Source organism: Suricata suricatta, chromosome 13, assembly GCF_006229205.1.
Source record: "Suricata suricatta isolate VVHF042 chromosome 13, meerkat_22Aug2017_6uvM2_HiC, whole genome shotgun sequence".
NCBI lineage: Eukaryota > Metazoa > Chordata > Mammalia > Carnivora > Herpestidae > Suricata > Suricata suricatta.
In genome coordinates this window covers 49,149,341-49,167,730 of record NC_043712.1, presented here as the reverse complement: position 1 = coordinate 49,167,730, position 18,390 = coordinate 49,149,341, and the positions used below count along the sequence as shown (strand labels likewise).

The 18,390-nt window shown below is 39.9% G+C and overlaps 1 protein-coding gene across 1 annotated transcript in view; it reads left to right on the top strand.

The window, feature by feature from the left end:
• Positions 1 to 18,390, top strand: part of ADAMTSL1 (ADAMTS like 1) — an 877,850-nt gene that overhangs the window by 683,824 nt on the left and 175,636 nt on the right. Inside the window, exon 14 of the mRNA XM_029920116.1 lies at positions 11,616 to 11,917. Coding sequence (XP_029775976.1) covers positions 11,616 to 11,917 — 302 coding nt within the window. The remainder of the gene's footprint in view (positions 1 to 11,615; positions 11,918 to 18,390) is intronic.

The following is an 18,390-nucleotide window of genomic DNA, read 5'->3' as shown; positions in this document are numbered from 1 at the left end:
GTTAATTGTGTGACATGTCTTTTTATATCTGCCCCCAAAGAATATTCAGGGAATCAAACATCAGTAATAGGTCCAGATAGTTTTGCTATTTATATCCTCAATACAAGGTGCCTGAATTATACTCTCTTCATGAATCTCAGGCCATAGAAAATAAAAGGAATATCTTGGATAGATAGATAGATAGATAGATAGATTTCTTAAGAATCAAAAGTCACATCATCTGAGATCAATACATTTAAATACTATTTGTAGATCATTACACCAACATAAAGAATGTTCGAACAGAACAGGGTTGAGCATGAGAATTACAGGATACAAAAAAAGCACAAAAGCATTTAATTTTGAGAATTGGTACATAGAGCAAAAGCCAATGCTGGCCACAATGAGTTAGCCCTTACCTCTCAGAGGTCATGACTTTCAGCTCCTTCCTTTCTGGCCTACATCCCATCTACCCAAATCATTCTCTTCCATTTTATCCTCTGCAACTGAATGCTTAATATAAGTTCTCTGGCTGACTGTATATTTTAGATCACTGTGGAAAGTCAGCAGACCTTCTAAATTGTTCCCATCTCCTAATGAGAGAAGCTAAGTTTGCTCATAAGTCACCTGCTCTGTGCATGCCCTGTGCCAGTTGCAAATACTGCAAAAATAAACCCGATGGTCCTTGAGTGCATTCTTATCATAGGAATGGTAGGATTGTGTCCAAAGTGCTGAATATTGGTCAGTTATCCACAGATTGAACAAATGAGCTGGCTGTGTTTAAGAAATGTAATTTGATGTTTGGGAATACACAGCGTGACACAGCATTATTGATTTAAAAAGAAATGTGAGAGAATGATTCATTCAATTTCCAAATTCTCTCCTCTACCATACATTCCCCTGAGTTAAAATGTTAGGATAGTTAAGCTAGTACATGGTAATTCACAAATAGGAGCGTAAGTGAGACAAAAACTCCTGTAATATACAGGGAAAGGGCTTGGGGGATGTTGATATGAACTGATGTTTGGCAGATTGTGATAGAACCGATTTGAATTTGACTTTCACTCCAAAACTAGTCCTTAAGGAAAGGTGATAGCCAATGATCAGATATTTTGTCTCAGTATATGTACTTGAGCAATTCTTACCTATATTTTGAGAAAGGCTGCAGAAAGCATAGGTAATTTCCTAAAATTTTAAAATTTTCAGATACATAATGCTGCCAACCATGTGAGTTGGTGAGGGGTAAGTCTGTGTATTTGTGTGTTCAAACAAGGATATTAGCCCTGCTGGGATCAAAGGAAAAAGCAGTTTCATTATCGATCATACCTCCATGCAGAGCAGCAATGTACACCAGCAGTGGGAGAAGTGTGACGACAGCAGCCACGGGGGACCCTGGGCAAGTCACTTAACCTTTTGGTTGCAATCTCCTCACTTGTGAAATGAGCGTGATAACAGTCCCTGCATCATTCAGCTATTATGAGGATTAAGTTAGTACATGTGAAGTACCTGGTTTGCAGGAAGCTCTCTATACATGCTAACTGGCATTGTGATTGGGGCTTTCCCAGCATTATTCATCTTCCTGGAGAACTTTGAATGGAGTAAAAATGTATAATAATCACCTGTTTACAACTGGAGAAATTGAGGCAGATGTCGTATCCAAAAAGTGAGAGAGAAGTACAATTTAACACAAAATTCATCCAGTGGGTCCCCAACTAACACCACCGTCCTGCCTCTGAGGATACTGCGCTTCCATACTTCTGAGGCTTTTTGAAGATATACTTATTAAGCATCGCACTTTGAATTTATTCTGATGGACAAAGCTTAGTTACCTTTATTTGAATAAAAAGGATTCTACAGGGAATTGCAAAAATTAATAAGGAACATTTAGAAAATGCTTGGGTGGAAAAGCATCCTCTCTCAACCCTGGGTTAAATACAGTCGATCCCCATAGATTGCTCCCACTGTGCACCGAGACAGAAAAATCAATAACAAATTCAACAGAGCAGACAGAGCCATTTTTATGTAGTCATTAGAAAAGACTTTATTGCAAACCAAGAAGTTCTAAATTTGTCAGCCCCTCCCAACATCTCCACCTATTGCTCATTCTGTAGCTACTTTCAGAAAGCTAAATCTGAACTATTGCTCAGCTGAGCCCTAGAGAGTGACAAAGACAAATTAATGGGATCCGTGTGTGCCAAAATAAAGTATGGACTCTGTCACCACCAATATATGTTAAGTCCATTAAGGTCATTTTTAATGAACTGAACTTTTCATTGGAAAGCATTGCCAAACTTGTTGAATTAAAGGAAAGAGACCTTTACAAAATTGCAAAATAACCCAATTTCACTCCATGTGAAGGAAAAAAAGATGGTTCATAGAAAGTATTCCCAGTTTACAATATTTTAGATTTTTATCAAAATCAGGGAAAATGATATATATTAAAAACATCATTCTGGTGTTAAGTTGAGAACTACAAAAGCACTAATAGCATTGTAAGCTATAATGGCATGTTAGTCCCTGAAACATGGCTTTTTAAATAATCAAACTGGCCTCAAGGAAAACTCAACTTTGAAATTACATTCTGTGCGCACAAGTCAGAAAAGCAATAGGAGAGAAAGATGGTCTGAAACAAATGTATCCTTATATTTCGTTTGGGAACAGAGTGATTTGGCTCCATTTGAATCTGCTACATACAGTTAGTAGCCTATCTTTTCATGTTTCCGAAAACTCTGTGTATATTAAGTGTTAAAGAGTAGGTGCCCCCTCTGGTTTTCCCTAACAGAAGAACAACTCCAAAATGCTTCAGGCCCTTTACTGGAAGTAGCTGCTTATATGATAAGGCAGTGTGAGATCACAGCTATGTATAAATCACTGAAGCTCAAAGCTGCCCCCAAATCCTTTTCTTCTATAAAACAGGATTTTTATTGAGTTTAAATTGAAGTGTGATACACACAGAATTTAAATATTCCTCAAGCTACTAGATAACCTAATATCCCATCAAGATGAAATGAGGCCAGCATCTACTGCCTGAGTACAGCTATAAGAAATATAAAATCAATAAGCCCACTACCATATATGAGCACAGTAGCTTTTTTTAAAAGACTGAAAGAAACTCCTATGATGGGAAAAAGGTTTTGTTTTCTCATGCCAATACCTGGAACTAAGAAGTACGATTTAATTTCTCTGAGTTTCAATACTGTTGCCTCTTTAGCTTGCTGTCAGTCTTTGGACTCAAGAACAAACCAAGTCACTCATAACATGAATGCTCATCATTCTATTTACCTATTAATTTACTCATTTAACATATATATTTATTGAGTATCTATTACATGAAGTTCTACATCATAGCAGTTTGGTCTAGTGATGGACATAGTTATTACATAAAGATTCACAACTTAATTTTCAGAGGCCTATAACTGTCATGGGTAAATGAAGAGGTGATCGAAGAGAGTCTAACAGAAGCCCCAGCGGGTCTGGGGTTCAAGGAAGTCTTCTCTGAGAAGACACATGTCAACTGAGTCCTGAAGGATGAGTGAGAGTTACTCCAAACTGAGAGAAGGAAGGAGAGTCGTCCAGGGGGTGGTGCACCTGCCAAAACCTTGAGTCAGGAAAGAATGACATACGTTTAAGGAAGAGAAGGAAGACTAGTGTGGCTGGAAGCTAGCAACCAGGGGAAGAAGAGCAGGAAATGAAGATGGAGGATGGCATAATGTAACCTTGGTAAGGACTTTGGCTTTTCATCAGGTATTCTGGGAAACAATAGAAAGCTCTACAATTACAGGGTGAAGAATGGCTTAGTAGGGACTAACCAAGAAAGAAAACAGATCAGTGGCTGTTGTGGTGGTCCAGCAGAAAGGCAATGGCTTCAATGGTCATGGCTTATGTGGTCACCTGACAGTCAGTGTGGTGACACAGGGATCATGGATTTGAATCCTGACTCTGACATTTGTTTAGCAGTATGGCATTTGAAATCTCTGTGTCTCAATTGTTTCATCTAGAATTTGAGATGAAAAGAGTGTTGTTAAAACATAATTTTCCAGAAAGTAAAATCATGACTCATATAAATACAAAATAAGCACATGTCAAAATTTATATTTAATTCATGAATTATTGAGGGGACCAGTAAGATGTTAAAACTTGTTCATATGAGAACTGGATTTAGAAAAGTATATATATTGTACCAGACAGTAATCCTTGGCACTGACATGAACAGAAAGAAAACTTTCCACCACTATGGACTGGAAACATTTGTATCATCACCAGCCCTCTACAAGGAAACTTCTGTCTAGCCAAAGACAAACAAAGACTCACACTTCCATAGAGTTAATTAGACAGCCTCCCATGATGAAAGTCTGCTAGACAATGTCAGCATTCCATTGAAAGGACCACCAGTGATCTCTTTCACCCATTTCACAACATTTCTGACAGTATCCATCTCCTAATAATGTTATAATGAGTTAATATATAGAAAGGGCTTAGAACACATCAGTAAACATTAGCTATTATTGTTGTTGTTGTTATACCAAGGTGGTGGTAGTGATGATGGAGAGAAGTAAATGAATTTCAGATACATTTCTGAGAGAGAATTGATAGCCTTGGGGAATCATTTGGAAGAGAGGAGTCAGGAACATGAGAGGCCAGCGATAGCTCCTACATGTGTACTTGAGTAATTTGATGGCCAGTAGAATCAGAATCATTTGCTGTGACAGAGAAGATTGGAGGAGGAATAAGATACTGAGGAGGGAAATCAGGAGTTCCATTTTGGACATCTTAGTTTGGAGATGCCTTTGAAATATCAAAGGAAAAATGTCAATCAGGAGAGAGAGCAATGCACAGTGGTTACGAGCTTATAACCTATGAGCTGTGTGAATGACTTCTACTTCAATTTCGTTATCCATGTGTTAATTATTAAGCTAATAATAGTTCTTACCTGGTTGCCATTAGAGTTTAATAGTTTTTATTTATAAAGCATTTGAAATGCTTTCTGGTGCATAAGAAACCCTATATAATTTTTTGATAGATTAATTATACTAAATTAATGTTTACTCCTTTAAAAGAGTAAAATGACTCCCTTGCCCAAAACTTACCAAAAAAGGAATTTGGGCATAAAGCTCCGGAAAATTGTCCAGAATAGAGATGAAATACTTAGAAGTGGCTAACACACTGGTGACGTATGAAACCAAGAATCACCGAACACATCACCAAACTGAACTCCGAGGCACAAAAATTTGCTGTCATGTAAGTCAAGAGGATAAAGTGATTTAAGATCAGCGGTATGGTGAGCTTCCTTGGATGCCACTGGGAACAAGATAGTTGAGGATGCATTTGTTGGGAAGAGCAGACACTGTAGGGTTAATACTCTCAGAAAGTGATTATCACCTGTCTTTCTGCTGGCTTTTCTCTTACTATTAAAGTAGAACAAACTTCCGATGGTCAACAAGATCCCTTCATTAGTAAGACTCTTTCTCAGAACCATATTGAGAGGGATAGGTCAGAACTGCAAAACAGGTTTAACAGAGTCCTCAAGTATGAGGCTGTGGGCCTTGAGAGAGCCTGTTAGTTCCTGACTCATTGGAACTCTGAGAGAACTCCGATACCCCACAGCATTTCCATCTAGTATAAAGTCTCTTTGAAAGGAGAATGTGCCCTTTAATGCAGCCAGGCTTTCTTCTCCCACATCTTTCTGCAAGGAAGTCATTGAGGCATTTTTGCAGAGGCCAGCTGCCTCTCAAAGAACCCAAAAGGGCATCATTATCATGGGAAAATTAAGTCTGCTTCTTGGAAAATTCCACTAAATATAGCTCTCCCAGTACTGCCTTAGTCTGTTTGAAATTGGCTCCTGGCTTTGTATTTATTTATTTACTTGTTTCTGGTTAGTGACATCAGACAGGGCAGTCAGAATTTTTTTTCAAATAGATATATTGGTGGCTGATTCAAAATTCTCATTTCTGTTTTGTTATATTAATTTCTGGGATGGGTATATGCTTGGTTATGCTACTGAAGTGTCTTATAGTGATGAAAGACCCTCCCAACTCAGGTATGATACTTAAGAATTTGAGAAACATTAAAAAAATAAGTGGTGCTATCAGATATTTTGTGGAGGGGTATCCTGGACACCTTTGAGAAATTATGCTTGAAGACTTGAATATGAGTTGCATAACTAGCATGAATTATTTGCAGCTCCAGAGAGTTGTAAGCTAACAACAGCAGTTGAGAAATATTTTCATAATTCCATATTCAGGTCAAGTATCCTTGACTAAAGATCTTTCACAATAAGCTAGATTGTTATTCATTTGGAATGATTTAGGTGTGGTTCTAAGTGAATGGGGAGGCGTATTCTGGGTAAGTATTCTCCCAGAACTTTATTGCTCTCCCTGTATTTTTAAAGAATAATTTTAAGGTTGTCTTAGTGTTAGGGGTTTTACATATAATTCTAAAATCCCTAATGGGAGAGTCACCCTCCCTTTGTAGCATTCCAAATGTTTTTGTTTGTTTCCTTATTTTGGAGGGTTTTGAAAAAAAAAAAAAAAGTCTTTTAATTTGTTGAGAGACACTAAATAACTAAAAAGTTTACATGAGGTCTTTTGATCTCATGTAACAATGAGACAGATGAAGGAAAATGTTTCATTTTCCAAGTTTCTGTGCCACCCAAAAGCAATTTATTTTGCTTGTGTTTCTAAATGACTCTTCAGATACCAAAATTCTTCAGATCTCTTCAGATAACAAAATATCTTCAGATACTCTTCCTTTGGTTCAGGAAACTACACCTCCTCCTAAAGATTTTACCCCATTGATGTTTCAAGCATTGCTCAAAACCAAGAGAAGAACCAACTTTTCAAAACTAAAGAAAAAGGATAAAGAAGAATGCATTCAAAATAATTGAGGCATTACAGAATAACAACGTCATTATCAATAACGTATGGGGACTTTTTTGCCCCCAAATGATATACTTGTGTAAAAGGATCTCTGGCTGATGTAGGCTAGAATTACTCATATAGTATTTTATTTTTCCAATATCCTATTTTCCAGATCCATCTGTGGATAGTGCATTCTTCCAGTGGAACCTTCTACTGGTTCAATGATGAAATTTTAGAAGGGGGAAAAACCGTGATTCTCGTGCATATGTAAAATGAACATCTCAAGATTTTGTTTACCTCATTAATTAATGAGGAAATCAGGAAGATGTTACAACAAATTCAAAGGATATTTCAAACAATCATATCTATTTAGGTAAAAAGATGCTGGAGTGAATGTACAAATGTAAAATGGGTCTGCTCACAAGATAATAATCAGTTGCATTCCGCTAGGCACAATTTATCTGCATCTCTGTGGAGAAGAATCATTTGCATTCTGTTTTCTCTAACTGGTAGAGGGGTAAAATAGCTCACAATGAGAGACTGCAATAGCTTGGAAGGATGCACTTGACAGGACACACAGTTACCTCCTGGGTCTGTGTTAAAGTTGTCTATTATTTTTCCTAAACCATTCAGTTCATTCCCTCTTCTCTCCTCCCCCTAATATGCCACCATTCTCACATACAAACACACAGCAAAACAAAGAGGGAAAGGAATCCACAAAGGCCATCAGATGTCTGGTTAAAATTTATTAAGATGGAAAACTAAACCAAAATTAAGTATTTTTCATATGATTTTTTGTAAGTTTCAATCTGTGTTTTGAAACTAGAGAACGAGGCGAGGCTAGTAGTAGCATTACAACAACACCCCTATAAAGCCCTTCTTATTTTGTATAATTCCAATGATTTTTTTAGATGACTGTGTATATGAGAAAGGAGAGGAAACTAAGAGGAGAAAAGATAAAGTTAAAAATCTTAGAGGTGCTGGCTGGCTCTGTCTGTAGACTGACGCTTGATCTTGGGGTTATAAGTTCAAGCCCAAAGTTGGGCATGGAGCCTACTTTAAAAAAAACAAAACAAAACCAAAAAAAAACCCCAACAACTTAGATATCAGCCACGTGTACATAAAACTAGAGCCTATTCTGGCTAAGCTCTGCAATGACACAGATTAGTTAACTAAGAGTGAATGGTTTCTGTTTAGCACTATGTTAATAAAGTGATTGTTTTCATTCTTTCAGTCCATGCTTCTGACTTCGTAATAGCCACATGTAAACTAAACCACTTTGGGATTTTACAAGTGCACTTGATTATCGCCGTTTTCTGTTTCCTAAAAGGGACTATGGTAATAACTCTAATTAAAGGGTAAGCTTTTTGTTAGCCATGTGAACAATTAGTCTTGCAAACTGAGGACCTGACAGAAGCAGAAATCATCTATTTGCCAGGTTTCTTTTTTGATTCTCTGAAGCAGGGAAGACTAAGTGCAGAAATCCTATCAGTATTCCCTGAAGTTTGAGCCCGTCTTTGAAGGAACTCACGCATCTAGCCATTCTGCATTCATCCCACAGCAGAGCTGCTTACAAAAAGAACTTTAAAAGGACCCTAATTAAACTTCAATAGTAACTTTTTCACTGAACATTTGTACATCAAAATGATATTTTTTAAAAAACCTATTGACTGCATTTTAAAGGTTTCACGTGAAGGATTAGCGCAGCAAGTACTATTCGAATCATGTCTCCTCAACCTTACAGTTAGACCTCCTGGTTCAGTTTCCTGCCCTCTCATCGACCTTTCTTCTTTCCACTTGTGGCCAGAAAGCTCAAGATAGTAAACACAGTGTTGGGAGATCTAGGAATGTGGGGAAAAGGTTCATATGAAAAACAGTTCTATTCACTTGGCCATTCGCTCTATTAGATATTTTTCTTTTGAAATATAATCGCCTGCCTTCAGCGAGAGAGAATATATTATATCACACAGTGTGTGCATGAGAGAAATTAAGATGACTGCCAAAGGACAGTGCCTCTTAAAAGCCAACTTGTTTTTAATTGGTGTGAACTTGATGAAGACCTAAGGATAGTGGGTTGGGAGATTAGCCAGAACGGCTATTTGACATTTGATAAGACTCTCACTTGGGAGACATAAAATGGATGTTTATTGTTTTTGCTATTAACCCTAAAGGCCCAGAAAACCAAATATAGACAAACACCCATGCATATGCCCATGCCCACACACACACACACACACACACACACACACACACATACACACTTATTTTCATTTAGATGCTGCTTCAGAATAAACAAGGTTCAAGCACTGCAATGAGTCCATGATGTTCCAATAATGTGCCCTTTCTACTTTGTGGGCTTGTGGTATATCTTCCTGGTCCTGGAATGAGACCAAACACAAAGTGATTGACGTTATAGGCAAGGAGAGCTGAGGGTTTGGTTTGCCCATTACCTATATCCTATGTTTCATCTGGGACTCACTTTGGAAGATAAAACATAAATCAGTGTAACTGCTCATCATTCTTATAAACTTATATATGTGGAAAAGATAGGAACTAAGACTCAATAGAGGTTTGAAGATTATTTATGAATCTTGGTGTGCTTGGTATATCTCCACTGAGGGCCCTATCACAGGAGTTGGGAAACTACAGCCCACAGGCCAAATTCAGACTTTCTGCTACCACCCTCCCTCTAGGTTTTGTAAATATAGTTTTATTGGAACACAGCCATATCCATCTGCTTCCATATTGTCTATGGCTGCTTTTGCAGCATGTTGACAGAGTTGAGTAGTTACAACAATAAAACCCACAAACATGACCGGCAATATCTAAACTATTTTCTATCTGGGCCTTTCCAGAAAAAGCTAGCTGGACCTTGTTATCTTGTAATGGTCTCTGAAGATAGCTATTTTAGGTGACAGAACAATAACTCTTAATGCATAGGAAAAGCTAATAGGGCACAGTTCTTTCTGGCATCTTGTCGTCTTTTTTCTTTGACAGTAAAATTCAGCACATTATTAAATAAGAAACATTATTCACACACTATTGTTAGTTGTCAGAGTTGGAGGACATTTCATTTGCTTTTGGGCTTTTCTTATAAACAAAACAGTTTAGTATATTTTTTCCTTTATGTCTGCACCTGGCTTGTAATATTCAGTGTTTATATATTTGTCGTCATTCTCATCCTGAAAGCCAGACAGATATATGTGAATGTGTAATAAGAGGGTTAAAATTATTTTGACTGTGGTTTTGGGTTTTACATGTCTATAAAGCTCCTACAGGTATCATTACTCAAAGAAAAGATGATTTTTTAATTTTTTAGGATACTGCTTTTCCCCCATATTCTCTAGGTGCCAGAAGATGGATCAAGAATTCAAAAACAAGAGAGGGAGGTAACATTGTGAAGAGAATTTCCTGGGAATAATTCTGAGTGGGTCCTCCCTCATCCACCTTCCTGACAAGGTGGTATGTGACCTTCATTCTCTCCTAGGTGATGGCTCTTCCATGGGTCAGACACCATGAGCTGCAGGGGGTCAAGGGAGGCTGGTTCTCCTGGCCAGCTCCATGCACGGCCCAGGCTCAGGCCCAGGAAACATTTTGGTTTTGATCCTTCCAATTTGAGAACTTGGATTGGTTTCCTGCTAGAATTTCTGTTTCCCTAATCTAGATACGAACCATTTGCACTCGCTAGGATTTAATGCTATAACCTTCTTATCAGTTCTTTCCTTTCCTGCCAAAGTCAAGGTTAGGGGACCAGGTTTGCATGCCTCCTCAACACGACTCTCTGTGAAAAAGCTGTGGGCTCCTGGAAAAATAAAAAACATTTATTTCAAAGTTCTCTTTTCAGATTGTTATACTAACTTTCTGAAAATGTTAGTGGTTCCCTCTGGGCTTTTTTCCCTTAGATCCCTCTCAAGGTCATTGCCATTTTGGGCCATTGTTGATTAGTGGGAGGGAAAGTGTTGTTGTTGGGGGGGGGGTTGGATTTGTTTATTGTCCTACATTGTAGAGAAACTCAGAGAAAAACCAAATTCTCACTAGCGCTCTTCTCTCAGGTCCCCCATCGAACAAACTCGTTTGTGCAAATTCAAGACCTCTCATTTACTATGACACGTCTGTGGATATAAATTTGTAGCATGGCTTTTCGCTATGATATAAAAAGAACTGTAGTCCAGACTAATTCAAAGAATGTGTGAGGAACAAGACTTTGCCCCATTCTTGGAAACTTACAAAATAAGAATTTCTTTCTATGTATAAATAAATCTTGGGAAGCACATTGAGCAGAAAAGCAAAGAAAGTTACAGAATATGAGATCCAGACTAAAAAAAAAAAAAATACACCTCCTTAAATATCTCCAAGGGCTTATTTTGTGATAGTTTTAGGACCAGTATTAGTCTGCTATAAGAATAGCCAGCATCTTGCTGAAGGCACAAGTGCTGGGATTTAGAGAGAGAGAGAGAGAGAGAGAAGAAACTACTGATTCCCTGCTCTGAAGAACTACCACCGTGCGTGCAAAGCAGGGAGAAAGCAGGTGGTCTCTGGCTGGAATGTCTTACAGCTGGGAGTTCATATGACCCTTACCAAAAAAAAATCCAGAAACTGTGGCAAATGAGCTCTTGAACTAGACTGAAGCAGCCATCACAGGACAGGGTAGCAGAGCCCTGCGCCCATCCTGGGACCGCGCCAGGCAGGGGCGGCAGGTGGGATGCAGCGCTCCACACCCCCCAGGGTCTCCTGCCTGGGGCTTCTCATGCTCTCCTCGTGTTTGCTTGCTGACTGCAGGTTCGTCCCGGAAGCCTGGTCTGCCTGCACGGTCACCTGTGGTGTGGGGACCCAGGTGCGAATAGTGAGGTGCCAGGTGCTCCTGTCTTTCTCTCAGTCCGTGGCTGATCTGCCTGTGGACGAATGTGAGGGGCCCAAGCCAGCATCCCAGCGTGCCTGTTATGCAGGACCGTGCAACGGGGAAGCTCCTGAGTTTCACCCAGAAGAGACAGATGGCCTCTTTGGTGGCCTGCAGGATTTGGACGAGCTGTATGACTGGGAGTATGAGGGCTTCACCAAGTGCTCCGAGTCATGTGGAGGAGGTAAGAAGGGGGGACTCTGGCTCAGATCCCCACCGTCTCCTTGTTTTGTTTTTTTTTTCTTTACCCTCTCTCCTTGTAGGAGACTGTGTCACATGAAGCCTCTAGTCCAGGAATGATAAGCAGGGGGCGGAGGCCGTTCTAAATGGAGAGCATACTGAATGAAACACAGATGTATTTCTCTTTGGACTTGAGTGGCGCTCAGACTATCAGCTGTGAGTGGCCAACACAGCTCATGCTTTTACTTTCAGTTGTCGTTCTGATGTCTTGCAATATGTCCTAGGGTATCTGACAGAAACGCAGTTGACACTGACCTGGCAGCGCTCTCAACGTTCAGTTTTATTTATCTGTGTCCTTGCTTTAGTGCATGTGGTATGGACCAAGGCCCAAGATGACAAAACATTCTGCTCTCCCCCAGAATACGTTAGAGCCCTCCTCCCCCCACCCTTGCCGATTTACTCAGCTGATTTTCCAACGCAGTACCTCCTTACAAGGGGCAAAGGGTGTATAAAGGGCATTTTACAGTGTGCTTACCTGCAACAGGAGAGGTCTTTAAAGTCTCACCCCACTGCCATCTCACAGGTGAGAAACGGAAGGTCCAAAGAAGCTGAGTGACTTGAAATCATACAGCTAGTGAATGACAGCTGGGAATAGGCCTACTATTTATTTATTTCCCTGTCTGGAGTCTTTCCAGCATACCGCACTGCTTTAAGCACTTAGAGAATTCCTGAAGCTTTACCCCTTATGATTAGTTATTAACTAACGTTAAATACTTCCGTGTATATTGACCTGGTTCTCGTAGGGATATTCCACAGTAATAACAGATTCAGGGATTCTTTATTTCAGGTGTTATAGATGGCATTGTGAGGGAAGAGGAAGACCTTTAAATCAACAATGAAATTCTTCAAGGTTACGATCTTTCTTTCACAACAAAACATCCATTAGATCCATAAAGCCACTGCCTCCCATGTCTGCTCCCAGGAGAGATTTTGAGAGGTGAGGAAAATACTGGCTAGTTCTGTTGCCAAACTTCTCTCAGTGGCTATCCCTTTTGGCACCTTACAGTTCTGTGTTGCCAGCAAAGTTTCTTAACTGGTATAAAAAAGTATTAAAATTATTTTCTAAAAATGGCTTCTAAACCATGACATTTTGGAAACCCTTTTTAAAAGGTGTCTTTGGTCATTAGTGAAAATGCACAAGTACACGTGCCCAAAATGCTCACATGCAGTTGAAAAGGAATGACTAGGGGAACAAGCACATACTAGCAAAGAATCCATTTTCTCCATCAGATCTTTTAGCAAGCATTTAACAGTGTTGACCTTGAGATTCTTGTTTGTTTCTAAGTCTTCCAGTTTCAAACCGTGAAATTCTCAAGTGTCTTAATGGAGGCCCCTGGTATTTCAAAACTGAAAAATTTCCATCTAATTCTGGAAGAGTTTCCTGGAACTCAGCTAATCTCTGTCCTTGTGGTCTTCTCCACACACACTGAGGACATCTTTTCTTCTGTGCTTACAAAGGGAGAAGTGTTAAATAAGCTTCGATGATCTCCGAGCCCAGGCAGGAACTGAGAAATCAGGTGGGAAGACCACAACCTATAGCCACAATTCCTTCTTTCCATTATAACAGGTGACTCAAGCGTTCAGATGGTGTGTGTTTAGCCCCAATTTCCATGATCACCTGAAAGGAACAATCATGATCCCTAGTCCAAAATGAATTTGCTTTGAAAAAGATTTTTTACTTATGGTCTCTCAGTTCTGGTTCTCAGTTACAAGTCAAGCCTGTAACTTTATGAGCAGATGGAAAAAATAGATGCAGTAATGGAATAATAAATAACCAGATACCTTTTCCTAGCCATTCTGTGGATCAACCAGCGGTATAAAACTCAACGTGTGGAGAGAATGTGGAATGGTTCTAATTTCAAATGTTTTCAGAAGATACTGATTTGGAAATAATATTTGGAGGTTTGATATACAATTGATCTCTGCCTGTAGGAACTGAACGTCTTTGTATAACATAAATTGTACATCCTTTATATCCAAGGCAGGGTAAAGTTACTGAAATGTCTTATGTCTTTAACTGTCAACAACTGTGCGTGCTTACCTCCACTTATGTAACTGTGCCAAGATAATATATTTACACCTAGAATGTTAGAGATGAAAATTCCAAAGTGGTGAAAATATGGTTGGGTTATATGGTCCATATGATGCCCATATGCACTAAAAAATCATTTCACTATATGGGACATGTATATTTTGAAGTCAGTGCTTGGCAGTAACATTTTGCTACTTTGATCTTTCACCAAAATATAACCCACAAGGTTATATATATTTTTAATCATTCTTGCTGAAGCCGACCAAAAATGTGCAGGATTAACAGATAACTTTTAAATCAATTTTGGGTTGTAAGCCTGGTCAGGCTAATTTTATTGTCTTCCCTATATCTCAAGAGCTAAAACTGGATACCCGCAGAAGGAACCTTTCACCTAGCAGAGGTAGCAACCAGAAGGAACTAGTTAGTTGCTTAGGCTCTAGTTGGTGGCTGTGTTTCCCCAAGCTGTCATCAAATATCATGTAACAATTATGCTCTTCTGAGAGATATAAACACTGAAAATCCCATTTTCTGGAAGATTGAAAGTGAGCCTAACCTGTTCAGATATGTGTCCTGTGTCCCACTATCATCTCCTTGTTCTATTTTAATTTCCCACATGTGAACTAATAGGTGTGGTCAAGGAGAGTGGCTTTGAACCTGAACAGCTTTATTACATTGAACTCCTAGACAGTAAAACCACATTAAAATCCAGCTGAGGGAAAACTTGAAGTTTACTTGGGCAAGAATGAAAGGTGAAGTCCTATACCTGCCGCTTCCCTTTCTTATGAGTTCTCTCTCCTTTGTTTCTGTCAAGAAAGGAAAACTCAAAATCGTGAAGTACTGTACTTAAACATGTGGTCTGTGTTGGTTTAAAATGTCCTTCTAAGTATATATATTAGCCTGTTTGGAAAGAGCACACTTAATGAGCCAACTTCTCACATCCTGGCCGACTCCGCTGGGCCAAGTATGCTGTGACCTCACAGGTGAGGTCTTCACATGCCCTCCCTCCTCCCCATTCCAGGACAGCTCCCTTCCTCCATGTGCCTTCCCCAAGGCAGTCCTCTCCCACCTCCCCTTGGCCTGAACGGCCCTGTCCTTGAGGCATTTCATGCATCACGCCACAAAAATGTATTGTGCATTGACCACAGGGCTGGTCCCAGATACTCCTTAAAATGACAGAGCTCTGTCCTTAGTTTCCCTCAGCACCCCAGGCCCCACCTAAGAATGCGAGGCAGTGGGCCCCTAGGCAATGGACATTTAACACAGTGCCATGGAGGTCTAGTATTTTGTTTTATAACATGTTAGATTCAAATTTAGTAACTCTGGAATGCTGCTTAATCTCAGCATTTAACCACCTCCATGGTGATACTTATCTTGAGCTATGATTTATTGGTTTGGGGCCATGTAAATTTGCGTTCCTCATGCATATCTAAGAGGATAATACTGATATCCTTTTAGAAATGTTAGCCTTTGGGGCACCTGGGTGGCTCAGTCAGTTAAGCGACCAACTTCAGCTCAGGTCATGACCTCACGGTTTGTGGGTTCGAGCCCCATGTCGGGCTCTGTGCTGACAGATCAGAGCTTGGAGCCTGCTTCAGATTCTGTGTGTGTGTCTCTCTCTCTGACCCTCCCTGCTCATGCTCTGTCTCTCTCTGTCTCTCAATAATAAATAAATATTTTAAAAATTAAAAAAAGAAATGTTAGCTCTTGAGACACTTGTTCTTTGCAGTGATAGAAGAACTTCAGTTGTATAAAGTAGGAGGAAGAGAACGCACCACTCACACAGCCCCACACCTAAACCCTTTCAAATAGGGGAGGTGACAGGACCTGTGATCACTTCCTGCTGATGTCATCGACTCAATTTCATAAGGTGTTCAGTAGCTGAAAAAAACCAGAATATATTTTAGAGTGATGTTTACAATCTCTTGAATATTACCAGCTATGCAAATGAATTGAAAGCTTAATTTCTTTTTTTATTTTTTAAATGTTTATTTATTTTTGAGAGACAGAGACAGCGTGAGCTGGGGAGGGGCAGAGAAAGAGGGAAACACAGAATCCAAAGCAGACTCTAGGCTCTGAGCTGTCAGCACAGAGCCTGATGCGGGGCTCAAATTCACAAACTTCGAGATCATGACCTGAGCTGAAGTCGGATGCTTAACTGACTAAGCCACTGGGCACCCCTGAAAGCCTAATTTCTGATATAACCCCAGATCTAGATTCTGTATAGAAGAGTTTGCTTCATCCAGCACCTTGTCGTCATTACCTTAATAATGCTGGACTCTCCCAGGGGAAAGTATCAGTGGTGATTTCAACAGTCCCTTGTGAAATTTTTTGCTATATCATCATACCATGAATTTCAAGTGGCTCATCCCAGGTGCAATCAAGAGAGCAGCACCCTGGAGCCAACATTATGGAATATGGTGGGATAGCTTGAATGTCTAGTAGAAATCCTAAATGCTCCACCCTGAATGGACCATGATATATTTAAATTTTAAAGCTCATAAAAAGCTTAGGAAATAGAAAGTTTACATGCATATGTTCACAGTAAATATTGTGATGTTTTAAAATGTTTAATTCATCAGACTTCTGGGAAAGGTGCATCGGATTCTGGCTTTAAAATGTCACTTTCTGGGCACCTAGGTAGCTCAGCCAGTTAAATGTCTCACAGTTTCATGGGTTCGAGCCCTGTGTCAGGCTCTACGCTGGCAGTGTGGAGCCTGCATGGGATTCTCTCTCTCCCTTTCTTGCTCTCTGCCCCTCCCCCACTCATGCTGTCTCTGTCTCTCTCAAATGAATAAACATAAGTGAAATAAGTCAGGCGGAGAAGGATAGATACCATATGTTTTCACTCATAGGTCTAACAAGAGAAACCTAACAGAGGACCATGGGGAGGGGAAGGGGGAAAAAGAGTTAAGGAGGGGGAGGGAAGCAAATCATGAGAGGCTCTTGAATACTGGAAACAAACTGAGAGCTGAAGGGGGAGGGGGAGAAGGGAAGGGGGTGATAGGCATGGAGGAGGGCTCTTGTGGGGAAGAGCACTGGGTGTTATATGGAAACCAATTTGACAATAAACTATATATGAAGTTGAAAATAAATAAATAATTAATAAATAAAATGTCACTTTTTTTAAGAGGGGGAGAGAAAGAGAGTAAAGCTGGGAAGGTCAGAGGGGGAGAGAGAGAAAGAGAGAGAGAGAATCTTAAGCAGACTCCATACCAACACAGAGCCTGAAACAGGAATGAATCTCATGACCATGAGACCATGACCTGAGCTGAAATCAAGAGTCAGACATTTAACCAGCTGAGCCATCCAGGTATCCCAAAATGTCACTTTTTAAACATCAGTCTGAGTGACCTCAGTCAGTATAACATCACCTTAGGAAACTTTAGCCTGTTAGAGCACCTGAGTGGCTCAACTTGCAGTTCGTGGATTCGATCCCCATGTCAGACTCTGTGCTGACCGCTCAGAGCCTGGAGCCAGCTTTGGATTCTGTGTCTCCTCTCTCTGCCCCTCCCCTGCTTGCTCTCTCTCTCTCTCTCTCTCTCTCTCTCAAAAATAAATAAACATTAAAAAAAGGAAACATTAGCCTGTTGATTGGAGTAATAACTCCTTGGAGAAAGAATGGGATAGATGGCGGAGGGAAAGAGCAGGGCTGATGGGGCAGTTGTACATATTAGGTACTTTTGTTAAAGCAAGACAGAAAATAAGAACAAGAAGATGTATGTGTATTTATATATAAAACTAATTGTGTAGGTTGTCACATACTCTGCCAGAATCATATACAAATATTTAACTAGACGTAGATATATTACAATGGATGTATCTCTTTATACCCAGCTATGTATGACTGAAAGCAGAGTATCAAGAAGGTCCATCTGGCCTCTTCCTGACACTGCCCTCTGCTGAAACGATCCCAGACAAATGTCTCGGTTGTTCCTGAAGATCTAGCAGATATAAGCAGACTTTTAGTATGTTTAAACATTAGTACTGTCATCAAAAGCTCCATTGCCAAGGCACTGCCACCTTGTTTATCAACTACATACCTTAGCAAGTATCTTCGTCTTTCTAAGCCTCAGTGTTCTTATGTGTAAAACAGAATACAAATACCACCTACTTCATAGAGTGGAGAGAATTGTGTGGTTCATGTCAAGCTCTTAGCACTGGCACCTGACTAATAGTGTCCCACCTGTGGATTTTGACTTTTATTCCGACCGTGGGCACTAGAATGAGAGGTCTGGTCATTACCATACCCACCTATATGTTTCCTTGCTCCATTAAGGTCTCTATAACAGGTCTTGCACATCACCTCAAAAGACCTGTCAATAACTCCACACCAGCCACTGCTCAGACTCGTGTTTTACTAGCTCTGTTTCAGAGCCATGCAAGTG